At 44.7% G+C, this 15,585-nt stretch overlaps 1 protein-coding gene across 1 annotated transcript in view; it reads left to right on the forward strand.

Moving 5' to 3' along the window:
- The window catches only part of PDGFD (platelet derived growth factor D), a 1,094,719-nt gene that overhangs the window by 662,774 nt on the left and 416,360 nt on the right, over positions 1-15,585 (forward strand). Inside the window, exon 4 of the mRNA XM_086935262.1 lies at positions 9,716-9,775. Coding sequence (XP_086791388.1) covers positions 9,716-9,775 — 60 coding nt within the window. The remainder of the gene's footprint in view (positions 1-9,715; positions 9,776-15,585) is intronic.

Raw genomic sequence — 15,585 nt, forward strand, 5'->3', positions numbered from 1 at the left:
GGGCAGTGGAAGTGTTCCGGCTTTTACTTCTCATTATCAGTCCAGTTCCTCATTCTCCAGAAAAAACAGCATCATCCTTTGGCTAAACGCACTATCCTCATGCGAATATGACCTTGAAACAAAGATAAAATGCATGAACGGTCCTGGAAGAACTAGACGTCCCTTACAGAGCCCATACACAAATATAACACAACTGTAGATCAGTGGGGGCTGGTGACATTTGAAAGTGGTGAGGGCGTAAACATTGGGCATGATTTTTACATAGCAAGCGATGTGAACAAGTTCAGTGGACAAACCTGGGGTCCAGGGGAGTCCCTCTCCTGAGAGAGAAATGAAAAAAAAGATTGGCAAATGGTATATTTTATAGAAAATCAATGTAGTGATAAAGCAAGGCTTATTAAGCAGTGTCAACATATAGGTCCCCATTAGGATGGCGGGCGGGCACTATCGGACATCGGGACCGCCCGCCCTAAGAGCGGGGGTCCCGCACGCAGCATTAGGATGTGCCCGCCACTGTGGCGGGCACATCCTGTATTTTTAGTATTGTGGCGGGCGGAGCTCTGTGCTCCGACCGCCACAATACTAAACATGCTGTGCAACATTTACATAAAGCGGCAGGCACCGCGCGGTGCCTACCGCTTTGATTATGTAAATGCAGGGGGGTACCACAGGTACCCCCCGTGTGCCACCCCCCTTTGGCCTTCACTCTGGGGGCCCACAGGGGGCCCCCAGAGTGAACACCGCATGCCTTTCCGTGGCAGAAAGGCATTGTAAAATGCCCATTGTAATGATGCGGGCGGTGTCTGACAGACACCGCCTGCATGTTACTCGTTTTCCGCCCCGGCCGCAAGGCGACCGGGGCGGAAAAGTGGGGGCGGTGTTTTGCTCCGCCGTGGTCCCCCAGCCATTCTAATATGGCGGGGGGGAATACAGGGAAGGATGGCGGGCGGATTTCCCCCGCCAGGCTGGCGGTGGCTACCGCCAGCCTGGCGGGGGCAATCCGCCCGCCATCCTAATGGGGCCCTTAGTCTTGAAATATTAAACACATTAAAAACTGTCCCATATCTTCTTGCATTAATGTGTTCAACAGTTACTCTAAATTGTTCTGCATGACAACTTTAGCCCTTTAAAATGTATGCTTGCCCCGTGTCTTGCACTGCATGCAGCATTAACTTTAGAAAAATATGCTCTAACCAGACTTCGAGAAGCACCCACAGATACTACCTGTAAACAGTCATATATAAATATGTGCAGACAGGTCTTTAAGTGAGATGAAAAAAGTGGGCGATCTCTATAAAGGTACATGCCAAATGCATTTCTGTTATTCCCATAGTGTGCCATCAAACCGGTATCTTGCTTTCTCTTTGAGATGTAATTTTATCCAGATAAATGGCACAACAACAGATATGCCTCTAAAGCCTGTCAGTATGATTGACTTTGTCACTGGGTGTTAGCTGTTCAAGATAAATGAGAAACAACAATGATTTCTCATAAATAATTAACATTGGAAATGTTTAAATTCTGAAATAGTGAGTCTGTGAATTAAATAATATTGTGGCCTGTGGAAGGAGTTTTGGGGTTCAATTATGTGTGCTTTATGTTAGATATGTATCCTCTTTTTCTCTGCATATCTTGTCCATCTGCACATCTTCAACCCCCTCTCTTTCCTATTCAGCATCCTCTTTTCACTCCATCGTGCATCTCTGTCACTTCACCGCCCCCAACATGCACTGCACTCCCTCAAATTTAAGCACTTTTATTTCTCTTACTTTTGCCTTGCAAATATTTTGACATCAGTGTATCCCCTTCACACACATATCCACAGAATTTCAGTTGTAAACGGAATATACAAACCTTGTTCTGTGTACTCTGCAGAGAGGCCAACCCACTGACATGCACTTTGTTTGGCTTTAGCCTTGGTGCCTGGGGGCATAATCAAAGCCCCTCATAAACACCTGGCATGGCTCAAGCTTCAGAATATGCACATAAAAAATACAGATTAACAGCAATGTTATAAAATAGCTAACTCATGGGGAATGCAAGATTAAGTAAAGCATGTAAAATAGGAGAGGAACTAAATCGCTGAAATGCATTCCCTCGACGTTTTTAACATCCATTGTTTGGAAGTCAATCCATGTTTTTAGCATCAATGTTAACTTAGGGGCATGTACGCAGGGCCAGTTTTAATGCCATAGATTAGAGAATAGGCCACTGTAAGCACATGTTACACAGTAAGCACACATCTCTCTCTCTTGGGGCCTGACTTGGATATTTGGATTCATTTCATAAGGGAACAAGAGCGACCCCTGCTCCTTATTTGGATCCATTTCACAAGAGAGCAATTGCCGCAGCTCCACTTCTAAAGGAGCAGCGATGTACAGCAAGGGCCTGGGGTGTCACAGTGGGGGAGGTTAGGATGATGAGGGGGTCTCGGCAGAACATACAGAACACAGCATTAGCTTGCAATCACTTACCATTACCGAGAACAAGGCACAGGATCAGAAGTGCTTGCATCCACTCTCACATACGACAAAAGGGTGGGATCTACCTCTTTGAATGATGGACGTCTGAAATCAGGCAGGGGTGAAGTCTCCAACTCCCGAAACTGTGACGCTTATTGTGTCACTGGCCTACAGTGTGCATACAACAGAGCCCCAAGGGCAATGAAGGGCTTTTAAACAGAAAGCCCTGTGTGGTACGTCCGTCACATTAAGAAAGTTGATTTACTGCCTGTCTTCTGTCTCCCGCTTCAGTGAAAGCTGAGGTGGGGCAGGCAGCTTGAAACAGGCAACCCAGACTAAAATACATCATATTATTCAGAGATACGAAAGTATCTCTAAAAAAATTAATTGATATATTTTATATTTTTAAATGTCAATGTGTAGGAATCTTCAGAGGGGCACAACACCACAGCCCTGATGGAGAAACTGCCCCTGCTGTAGGTCTCTGAATTTGTTTCCTTTCTCAGTAACTCTATTCATGAATTCAGTGCTTCTTTGTTAATCATGTTTTAAATTGCAAAAGGCATTTGGGCGGTGCTGATGGACTTAATTTACTTCAAGCAGGACTTCCCAGGCACAAGCAGATGGCAGATGACACCTGAACTGACCCCTTCTTTTGTTCTCCAAGCCACACAAACATTAATCCCAGTGGGAGGGGAGCTGGGCTCAGAACTGGTTTAGAGTGACCATAGATGAGGGGCTAATCATCTCCCTGGCCATATCTCTGGTTTGGCCATACATGTTAAACAAAGGTTAAAGGACTTTGCCATCTTGGATTGAAGCTGAGCGAGGCTATGTGAAGCTGTTTGCAGCAGGGCAAGCAGGGAATTCTGCACATGTGAGTAGGGTAACCCCAGGATACATCTACCTCATTGGTTAGGGATTGCTAGGAGTCAATCCCACCTACAAGCTGTTGTCGAGCATACATGTGGCATCTCTAGAATCCTTCTCAGAACATTGCTATAACTGAGGAAGATCAGAAGAGAACTGAGCCTCCTGTCTGTGACCCGAGAGAAGCCATGAAGTACTGGACCTGGTCCCTCTTGTACACCCGTCAAGAAAGTGAACTTCAAGGGTCTTACTGCTGACAACCTTTTCAAGCTACAGAGATACGGGGACACAAGACAAATAAACACCTTATACTTAAGTTGAATCTTACAGCAATGACCCAAAAAGGTCAGATCCTGTCCAGTTTGGGGACTTCCGTTAATTAGTTTCAGTTGTAATGTTGGTAAAGGGGCAGGACTAGGTTTTATTTGACTTTCACTGTTATCTCTCTGTAGTTGAATAGCGAGCAACAAAATGATGGCCTGGAATAGACAAGTTATTATCACAGGATTAGAATAGTTTAAGCATTCCATTTATCACTTCTTCATTTTTCATTTGAAACACATACACATAAAGGAAATTAGGTAACCCCAAATGTGGGCCCCCTGATCACTGTGCCATTGGGCTTAAGCTGCATCTCATTGACGAGGCACAAAAAGACTGAAACTGGCTTTGGTTTGCCTGTGTTAATGTCTAGCTGGCATCTGACCTAACAGCTTAATCTTCATTGTTCAACGTGGAGCACAGCCAAGTGTAATTTGCAAATGGTTGCTCTTTTTCTCGAAACGTACCAGAATATCATGGAGCAAAAATCAGCTGGCAAAAATAATGGGCCTCATTTATGAGGCTGTGCGTCACTTTTACGCCGCCGGTGTGTCACTTTTTGTGACGCACCAGTGGCGTAAAAAATGTGCCTTGTTGCGCCATATTTACAAAGTGACGCATCTAGGTAGATGTGTCACTTTGTAAACCCCTGCGCCACATTATACCTGCGCCAGGTATAATGTATACAGGGGGGGCGTATTGACGCAAGGAAGGGTCGTAGAAGTGACGCAGTGAAATCTATGAGATTTCACTGCGTCACTTTTAGGACGCCGTTGCGTCAAAATCTTACCCCTTCCTCACAGCAGGCATAAGACTGATGCAGGCCCTTTCACATGGGGCTTGCCCCATGTGAAAGGACGCATTGCTGGAGTTGCGTCACTTTTGTGACACACTCCAGCAATGCGTCACTTTTGCGCTTACAGATACATCAGAAATACTGACGTATCTGTAACTCCTTGCGACATGATGCGTCATACAGTAAATATGACGCATCAGGAAGGTCACAAGGAGTGCGCACTGAGAAGTGTCGCATCGCTGCTTTCATGCAGCGATGCGTCATTTCTCATAAATGAGGCCCAATGTGTCCTGGATATTTTTTGCTAAAACATCTTGCCCATTTGTAGAAGATTTACACCTATTGGGATAAAACGTTTGTAAACTATATTCAGGTCACTAAATTTATGTCAACAAATATTTATTTAAACAATATCCTGGCATACAGGCCTTTGCTCATAGTGGCATGATGGATAAAGAAGAATAGACTGGAAAGAGATCTAATTATATACCAGTGGTATGCAACTGGAACAACTCATAACACACCTGTAGCAGATCCAGCTACTCAACACCTACCACCTCCCTGCTTCCGCAGCAATCACAGCACTGAGACCACCCTGATCTCAGCCACTGACGACATCCAAACCCTCCTTGAAAGAGGAGAAACAGCAGCTCTGATCCTCCTTGACAGCCTTTGACACTGCATCCCACCACACTCTGATTGAAAGACTCTCCCACATCCAATAGGACACTCTCAGATGGATCTCCTCCTTCCTTACCAAAAGAACCCAGATGAGCCACTTCCTACCTTTCACTTCCAAACCCAAGGATATCACCGGTGGTGTCCCCCAGGGCTCATCCCTGAGCCCCATGCTCTTCAACGCATATATGACCCACATCGTCAGATTGTCACATCATCAGATCCCATGGTCACAACATAATTTCCTACGCAGATGACACGCAACACATCCTCTCACTCACCAACAACCCCACCAGGACCAACTTTCACAGACGCATTACATGATCACTGACTTGGTGAAGAATAACTGCCTGCAGCTGAACACAGACAAGCAAACATACAGATATTTGGCAGTAACAGGAACACACAGACCTAGAACCTGCATCCACTCCCTTTGATCACGCTAGGAAACTCGGAATCATCATTGACAACAAGCTCTCCATGAAATCACAGATCAACGCCATCTCCTCCGCCTGCTTCCTCACTCCGCACTTGCACACAAGACGCACTGTGACCAGGCCTTCATCACCAGGTGACTGAACCACAACAAAGTTCCCTATGTAGTAATTGCTGCACACCTCCTACAGAGACTACAAACCATATGGAACACCGCAGCCATACTCATCCTCAACCTTCCCAAACAAGCCCATACCACACACCACCTCAGGCAACTCCACTGGCTCCCCCTACAGACGAGATGACAATTCAAGCTGCTGACCGACGCTCACAAGTTTCTATACAACTAAGGACCCACCTACATAGAGTAGAGTAGAGTAGAGAAGTGTGGCTCAATGGTTAGAGCGATTCAGAAAAGGGGGGGGTGGTGATGAACAGAGCGTCTGAATTAAGCAGACCACTCTTACCCAGTCCAAAGATCAGGGCTTGATCCATCACCGTTATTTATTTCACTGCACCATCCCAGCTCAGAACCTGGCTTTATGCAAATCAGTCTGTCCCTGGCCCAGTGCATCATGGGAACAGGGCAGACTAAACTACCAAGCCAATTCTTCACCAGAAAGGAGACAAGCTACCGGGGACCGGTTTCTGGCATTTCAGCCGTCTTCGGCCCGGCTTGCTTGAATCCTGATGATGCAGTGAGAAAGGGACTCATGTCTGAGTATACCCTGCCACACCTATAGTGGCCAAAAACTGCTTAATTCAGACACTCTGTTCATCACCACCCCCTTTTCTGAATCATCAATGATTAGAGCGGCAGACCCTGATGCAGCAGTCTGACCGGGACCAGGGTTCAATTCCCGCCTCGGCGGGTCTTGGGCTCAATTTCCTCGGACCTGATAATTCTCGCCTCGGTGCCTATTCTGATCATGAGCCCCACTCTGCGCCCCTGGGCAATAGCTTGCTTAATCTCTACAACGGCCCCAACAACGCTGAGGATACCTGACTTCACCTTGGGGGTGCCCAGAAGTGGGCTCCTCACAGGGAAAGGCCAGGAAGGGTACCTCGGCGGTATTCGTACAAGCGCCGAGATACCTCCGGTTAGTCGCACACTATATAAGTGCGTAATTATCATAATTATCACATTCACCACTGCCTGACTTCCACCAACTGTCGAGAAGTCTAAGCTTCACCTACCGTTCCCTTGCCCACACTCCACGCATCTACCAAAGCAGAAGAGGAAGATTCCCTTTCTCTCACATTGCAGCAAAGACCTTGAACAGCCATTCCATGCAACTCCAGACCATCACCTCACTTTCAGGATTCCGAAGGGCCCTCAAGACCTGGCTGTTTGAATGAGCCTCTGAGATATGCAAACACATGGATACCCTATTGGGTAAATAGCTGCACTTTAAAAAAATTCTGATTGGTTGATTGACTGATTAGTGTAGATTAATTCAAACATTTTGCCCATTGTCTTTTTGTTTTTCAAATGTTTCTTCCTTAATCTGCAATTATATTATTCTGGATCTATTTTGTTTGATATTCCTTTTCTGTTGTGGCAATTTTTCTTTTGGCATACAGCTCATAAAGTCTTTCCAAAATATTTCATAAGTATTTCCAAAGGTTGAAAAACATCGCTGAGTTGTTAATGCTTCAAATATTTTAAAGTATTAATGATAGTAATGCACACAAACGTCTGGTTTTTAATAAATGTATTGGAAATGTAACATTTCAAAATGTACTTTTACTCTGCTAGAAGCTGCTGGAAGTTCATTTGCATTAGCACCTTGGCAACTGCACAGCCTGCACTTGGCCTGCATGAGAAATTAAAGAGTTGTTATAACTACTGTCAGAGAAGAGACAATGGCTTGGGTGTTGGGAGATGTTTTTCTTCCTGTGGCAGGAAGATCAATTGGGGGAACCTAGTAGCTTCATTATTTGAAAGTGGATCTGCCCGTTCACAAGATCATGTAAAGGAGAGCAAACCCAGTGGGAGGAAATCTATCCTCAGACCGGTTTTGAGTGACCAAAGAAAGGGGAACAGCCGGTGCTTAATTTGAGCCGGTGGTTTCGGGTGCTTGGCACCAGCATTTATTGGCTACACCAGGGCTTGTAACAGTCTGCCACATGCAGGCACTGTCTTTCTGATTTAAAGATGAGCACAACAACAGTTGTTTATTAATTCAATATATATTAAAATGACTATTGACTGCCACCCATGCCATTCTAATATCTTTGGGGGGCTGGAATAGACTGAATTGTCACATTTGTAGGAGTATGATGATAAGTAATTGTGTTGGTACTGCCATTGGCAGAAACCGGAGGGGCAATGTGTGGTGCAACAAGCTGCAGTGGCCTCCTGTTGAGAACCCCAGGGCTGGACAGCTCATTACCGTTGTCCCCCCTTAGGGTGGGCATGCAAGCTATGCACATGAGGAGAAGGGTTTACCCAGCTCGAATTTGGGGTATAATGTGTACTGTTACTGTTTGCAGTAGGGCAAAAGGGACTGCTGCTAAATTGGGTAGGGGTCCTGGAGGAACTTTTACCCTATTGTTTAGGGAAACGGCAGGAATCATCTCTACCTGCAAGCTGGTGCAAGTCAAAAATATGGTACACCAAGGCACCAAGAACACTTACTGGACTTGCAGCACATCCGAAGAGCATTGAACCTGCTGTCTGTGACCTGAGAGAAACGCTAAAAGACTTGACCTGCACCCTCTTATAACCTAAATAAAGAAGTGGACTCCAAGGATCAGTTGGCTGACCTCTTGTGTGGACACAAGAACAAAATAACTGAAAGAGTCCTTTTCCCTGAAGTGCCCAGCTGAGCAGGCACAACTGGATGTGGATTTGACTTTGCTATTGACATCTGCCTGCTACGCTTGGAGTCTCTAGACATCCAGGAGCTTTGGGGGCATAGAAGTGTACCCTAGTGGTTGTTTACTCCAGAGTTTCAGCTGGACCCATCAAGAAAAGTATCCGACCAGCAGTATCAGTACATCTGACTGAATTTCATCTTCATCCAGCTCAGAGATTGCCGCACCCCTTAGGGAGGATTTTTCCTCTCCAAAAGTGACAAAGCAGCAGACTGTATTGGGACTTCAAATCTTAAAAAAAACAACTTTGGGGAACTTTTTGACATTCCTGACACTTGATCTTTCAGAATCTGGCTCCATTGCGGTTGGCCTAAAATCGCACCTTTGGCCATGTCTACCAGCTCCATAAACTACCATTGGCGGCTCTTAGTGCTTTTTAGTATTGTCATTACTTAAAACGTAAAACGTGTATATCTCCGGTTCCCCTTATTGGAGTTGTGGGGTGGTATTGCTTGGTGGTTTCACTTTATTACTGTTTTGGTTCTTCATACATACTTTGGACATTGACCTAAGTTAAAACTGTGTGCTACATCTAATAGCAACCAGTGGGTGGAGCTCAGGATAGTTTAGTGACATTGAGGGTTGACCCTAACAAGGCGAATAATCCACTTTCCTACATTCATTCTCCCAGCTACCCCCTCATGAGGTATTTCATCAATTCCTTTGAAATGGTGTTTTGGATACTTTTATAACTACTTGGGAGGACATTAGAGAAGCTGTCAAATTTACAAACCAAAAACACGATTACCATTTAGAGGAGTGTGAGAAAAAAAGGGAGAACGAAAGAAAGAATGTGAGCGCAAAAGACACTAACATGCAGCAAACTATATAACATATAAAACGTCATGTTTTTCTTTTAATTCAATGAAGAAAATCTCAACAAAAACAGTCCAAAGAATTTAGAGTATATTTAACCTGCTAAACCAAAAGCTTCCTAAATAGTTGTCACAAACTATTGAGGAAAGAAAGAAGTCCTGAAGGGTGGTTATTTGCTAAAGGACCGAAAGTCATGTGATTACAGTATAGTATTTCCCCCAGGTCCACCCAGAAACAATGCAGTATGTCATAGGATATTATACTTTGTGGGGTATACATTAGTTAGGCACTGAACTCTGTGATTTAGTCATTACTATTCCGCTTTATGTATGGTTGGTCCTAATAAATATAGGAGTTAATGCAAATATTTAGAGACATTTTTGCTATTATCTCTTGTTGTTTTTGGATACTAAACATGGTATGGTATATTTTACTGTGGGTCTTTCTTTCCCTTCAGAATGACTTCCAGCCAGCAGCATCTGAAACTAACTGGGAATCCGTCACCAGTGCCATTGCAGTAAGTAATGTGTAAATAATCTTCATGTGGCTGTCAAATCAAATTGAACAATTGCTTAAAGTGCAACTCAATACACACTGGCACAGGGGTTTTCAAATGCATGCTATTACTAGATAAGGTTGGGTCATCTAAAGGTCTGCAATTATGCCATAACATTACCTCAAGGATTGAGAATTTCCATGAGTTTCCAGCTATTCCTTTTAGTGTGATGGCTACATTTTTCCTAAAAAGAATCAAATGTGTGTGTACAAAAAGTAGAACTTCTACTTATTGTGCTACACATTAGAAATAAAGGAAATGAGAGAAATGTACATGGGGTGACAAGGTCCAGAGAAGTAGTAATGTAGCTATGCCTTGAAACACAAGGCTGAGAATGGGGCTATGTTGACTCAATCTTTATCTATTATTTTCATTTTATACCAATTATATCAGTGCCCGCTGTTGTTGAATTTATTTTGTCAAAAAACACAAGAGGGAGGTAGAGAGAAGGGTTGGATTCTTGCTCCACAGTGATACTTAAATAAACAAAAGGAATCCAACTCACAGGAAGGGAAGGGAAGAGTGATCAGCGAATGTTGAAGCACTCATTGTTCTGTAGAATACCCCTCACACACCAAAAGGCCCCTTGGTGTCATGCTTCATCATTGGGGTCCTCGCATCCCTCTATCGGGATGCGGCGTGCTACGACCTGCGGCTACGCGGGAGCACTTATAGAGATGACTATGTGTGGTGTGCAGTGTGTGGGGAATATTGTCATAAGTGAGTGGTGGGATGTGGTGAAAAATTAAAAAGTACGTGGCACATGAGTATAAAAGAAATTTTTTTTATTCTGAACTCTGGCTGGTACTATTAAAAGAAGTGCAGTGTGAGGTCGAACCTGTTGATTTAAGGAACAGGACCTCTGGTGTGCGTTGTCGACATGTTTCGGAGGCAGGATCCTTCTTCAGGACGGGGGCACAACCTCCCCACCTTACTCACGTCGTGTTTTTAATAAAAAATAGTGTATTTACAAAAAAGTGACAATATTTTTAGGCTAAGTGTGCCTACAGCGGTCTGCTACAGGTACAATGACCTGCAGAAAGACAAAAAAGAACAACTAATGGTTACCCATGTAGCGGGTAGTTCAAGCAGGTGCAGTCACCTGGAACCTTACCATATGCTTGTATTAAGCCTGTTAAAAAGGAAAAGTACTCACAACACAAACAACATAAAACACAGAAGATACCAGTAGTTATACTTATTTGCAGTCATACTTGTGAAGCTTGCTTGTAGGCTTCATGAGCAGAAAGAGGACGTCAGGGGTGTTGCATAATATGCACTCTGTAGTGAATAATGATACAGGTTTTAATTAATCATTCTCACTTACTTAGGCGGGAGAAACCTGATGGTGGTTTTTAGTTGTTATGCTGCATGATACTCACATGATCGGGACGCTTTGATCACCGTCTTACCCCTAGCGCTGCTCCGCTGATATGAGGTGGTAGACTGGTTAGATCTATTTATACCTTAAAAAACCGTAGGGCGGAAGGATCTATGTGACCATATACGGGTGTTCCGGTGTTTAAGTATGTGCCCATGTATGGAGTATCCGCTCCTCCACCATACATAATCCTTGTATGTCAAAAGTGGGTTCTCACGGGATCAGCGTCTTGCTAGACGGATGTTGCGCATGCGTGTGGATATCTGTCTTGTATTCCGCGCATGCGTAGTAGGCCGAAGTGTTTATTGTGTGACGCTAATGTATGAGTCTAGCGCACGCGTGTTGGTTTCATACGGGTACGTCAACAGAAGTCATTCTTCACTACAGAGTGCATATTATGCAACATCCCTGACGTCCTCTTTCTGCTCATGAAGCCTACAAGCAAGCTTCACAAGTATGACTGCAAATAAGTATAACTACTGGTATCTTCTGTGTTTTATGTTGTTTGTGTTGTGAGTACTTTTCCTTTTTAACAGGCTTAATATAAGCATATGGTAAGGTTCCAGGTGACTGCACCTGCTTGAACTACCCGCTACATGGGTAACCATTAGTTGTTCTTTTTTGTCTTTCTGCAGGTCATTGTACCTGTAGCAGACCGCTGTAGGCACACTTAGCCTAACAATATTGTCACTTTTTTGTAAATACACTATTTTTTATTAAAAACACGACGTGAGTAAGGTGGGGAGGTTGTGCCCCCGTCCTGAAGAAGGAGCCTGTCTCCGAAACATGTCGACAACGCACACCAGAGGTCCTGTTCCTTAAATCAACAGGTTCGACCTCACACTGCACTTCTTTTAATAGTGCCAGCCAGAGTTCAGAATAAAAAAAAATTCTTTTCTACTCATGTGCCAGGTACTTTTTAACTTTTCACCTCATCCCACCACTCACTTATGACAATATTCCCCACACACTGCATACCACACATAGTCATCTCTATAAGTGCTCCCGCGTAGCCGCAGGTCGTAGCACGCCGCATCCCGATAGAGGGATGCGAGGACCCCAATGATGAAGCATGACACCAAGGGGCCTTTTGGTGTGTGAGGGGTATTCTACCGAACACTGAGTTGAATATATTTTGCTATTATAGAGTTGTTGCTACACCTACCTCATTGTATCATACCTGGATTTTCATTTCATTTGACTAGCCTTCAACACATTACAATTGTTTTGGTTTACCAATGAAATAACAACAGGTGAATTAAACCAGCAGTTGGTCAAATGTACAATGCCACTAATTAAAGTCAGTGTATAATTCCATGTCTTTTCCTTATTGAGTTATCTTCACAAGAGTTCAAACATGTCTTTTTTTCGCTAATTACATGCAATTTATGGGATTAGATTGGTCGCCTGGTCCTGGCACTCATGTCTACCATGGGGACTCTACTAGTTGGGATCAATTGCAAAATTATTTCTTCAATAAAATAGAACGTCCTGCACTACATTTTTTGTGCAGATTTGGAATAACAGACAGATTTAAAATGTCTTAATTTATCTGATGTATGTTTGGCTCGGTCACTTAATGGTAATATATGTGATGCAACATGAGAAGCTGAGGTCACTTAGCGTGGTATAGCTGACACATCGATCCATCTTTCCAACTGCCCGCTTTCCTTTTTTAACTGTGCCGGGTTGGCCTGTGAATAAAATGTATTTAGACACAACCTGGTCACTTCTAACTCACTTCACTTATCACACACACAAATATTAACGAGCTCAGTAGTAATTTTGGGGTCAAAGCACACAGGGATGGTTTTAGACCTTCCTGGTGGGGCCCGATGATGAAGCATGTCACCAACTAGTTTGGTGAGTGAGGGCTTTCTAAAATAATCAACTGTGATTCTTTTTTCTTTTGTCCATTTCTCCTCTCTTTGAGTGCGACACTCTTTTGTTGTTTTTGATTGCATTGAATAGGGAGACCAAGAGTTCCTTCAAGTTTACCCTTAATCCCTCTCTCTCGTGTTGGTTATTGTAATATTGAATCTATGCCAGCTTGAGCTAAACTTTGCTCACATCACTGATATGCCTAAAAAATATTCCGTCCATCAATTGTTTTTTTGCATTTGTCACCCCGAGTGGGACGGGTATTCTCAGACGTGAGTCCCGTGCTCTCCATGCCACCGGAATCAAGCTATCCTGGCTGATGAAGGCTGATAGCCAGAAACCGGTCCTAGGATGCTTGATTTCGGTCCAGGGAAGACATGGCTTGGCAGTTCGGGCTGGACTGTTCCCATGAGGCACAGGGTCATGAGGTTCCGTGACAATTGTAAGTGGTGTTTTCGACTCACACGAATATGGTCGAGTCTAGTATCTATGAACCGCAAATGACGAGTTTAGCAAGTGTGCGCAGTTTCGCTGTGCTAACTTAAACCGTTCGTTTGTTATGTGGGTTTGTCATCTGTACCCACGGGTTCCATCTTAGATACGGCATCCATTTTGTCTCTTGCCCTCAAGTAGCCAGCGAACGGACGCTGTCCGCTTCGCGACCCTGGGACTTCCAAGATATTTGCGGAAGACACATGTTCTTTGAAAGTGTCTTTATGACGAGGGGGATGCTACTGTAAGGCAGATGGCGCCGCTCGAGGCTCATCTTGCCGCACGGGCTTATTGTCTCAGCCGTGCATCTCATTAGGCACGTCCCTTTGATGCCTGTATCTCGTGCTTCTCGACACTCCCCTTTTACACCCTTTCCGATCTCCCCACTGTCTCCGTCTTCCTCGGCACCTGTCTTCGTTCCTGTTTCGATCTACTTTACTGCTGATTGGAATTTGCTAATGGTGGGAAGATGGGTTTTTACAGTTGGGAACCGCCAAATGTTTCCGCACTTATGTTCCGGATCTTGTGTGTTTCAAAGTGATCTAAGCGACCCCTCTGAGAGCGACTTGTGGGAACCAGGTTGTAAACTATTGTGTATCATGTTATCCTATGGGTAGAAACTGTATAAAAGGAGCGATCCACAAATACAATTTGAAGCAGTCTCCCCGAACTACACTCGATGTACTTCTTGTGACTTCTGTGTTCCCTGCAGTAAATAAACCTTGACTCTTTGACGCCGAAGGAAGTGTCCCGTGTCTCTGTGATTTGTACGCCGGAGCAGGTTACCCACGAAGGTTTCAGGTGTTGTGCCCTGGCACCGCTGGGTCCAAAGAACCCAGTCCTTCAGTTGGCGCCCAACGTGGGGCTGCATCAGTGGTACCGGTCCAAGCCTGACGATCGTGAGGAACTTCGTGTGTAATCTCCGAGGGAAGGTGCACCCCGCTTCATCGATCCTGTTGTCGAAATAAGTGGCCCGAAGACTTTTCCCGCGAAGATTCCCGCCTCCTAACGGCTGCGACGGACTGCTACCCTGACTGTAGACCTGTTTTGGCGCCTGGCGTAGACCTTGGTATAGCGAGACGATTGACGGGCCTTCCTGAGGACGCCATTGATCTTTGAGTTAAGTATTTGTGGGTCGCTCCCAGAGTTCTTGGTTGTAGACACTTTAGCGAGTGTCTTTGTTGTAAACACTTTAGCGAGTGTTTTTGTTGTAGACACTTTAGCGGGTGTCTTTGTTGTACACGCTGTGTGAGTGTTTTTGTCGGTGACACTTTGCTAGCGTACTTTGTTGTTGTTGTATTTGTTTGACGACTGCAGCCGCCAAAGACCGAGGGTTTTGTTCTTGCTGGGACTTGGTAAATCCCGTAACCCTTGAAGTTTGTGAAACTCGGCTAGTGTGCAAGATGCCTGGTCGCAGTACTTTGTTCAGTTGCTTTAGACCTTGTGGTGCGGATTCCCTGCTGGAGGACTCATGTCCGATACCTCCGGTTGGAACTCCTACTTATGACCTATATAGCAAACATGGGCTAGGCCCGATTGCTTTTAACGATTATTGGATCAAATATACAAAGAAAGACGGCGATCTTCGTTGGCCACCTCACGGTAGCTTCGAAGCGTCGATCTTAGATAATTTGGAAATAAAGTTGTTCGAACGTAAATCTAGGCCGGCCATGTTTGATGCCTTTCGGTTCTGGCGCAAAGAAGCCCGACAGAAAGAGATCAGACAAAATAAACGTAGTCAGCGAGATACTGTTGCTACTATTGTAAAGAAAGCTGAGCAGTTTCAGCGTGATAAGGAGGATAAGGATAGGGAAGTGTTTGAGAGATTACAGCGTATGTCCATAGACAAATGCTATCCTGTTTTGTCTACGGAGTCGGATAAGAAGGAAGAGGCAGTTGAGGATTCTTTAATGTCCTATCTTATGAAGTCGCCACCTCCGTACGTACAGGGTACCGCAGCTCCTGTGGTCCCTGCCGTACCTGTTCCACCAGTTCCTCAACCTGCACTTGCTCTTCC

This window comes from Lissotriton vulgaris, chromosome 8 (genome assembly GCF_964263255.1).
Source record: "Lissotriton vulgaris chromosome 8, aLisVul1.2, whole genome shotgun sequence".
Lineage (NCBI taxonomy): Eukaryota > Metazoa > Chordata > Amphibia > Caudata > Salamandridae > Lissotriton > Lissotriton vulgaris.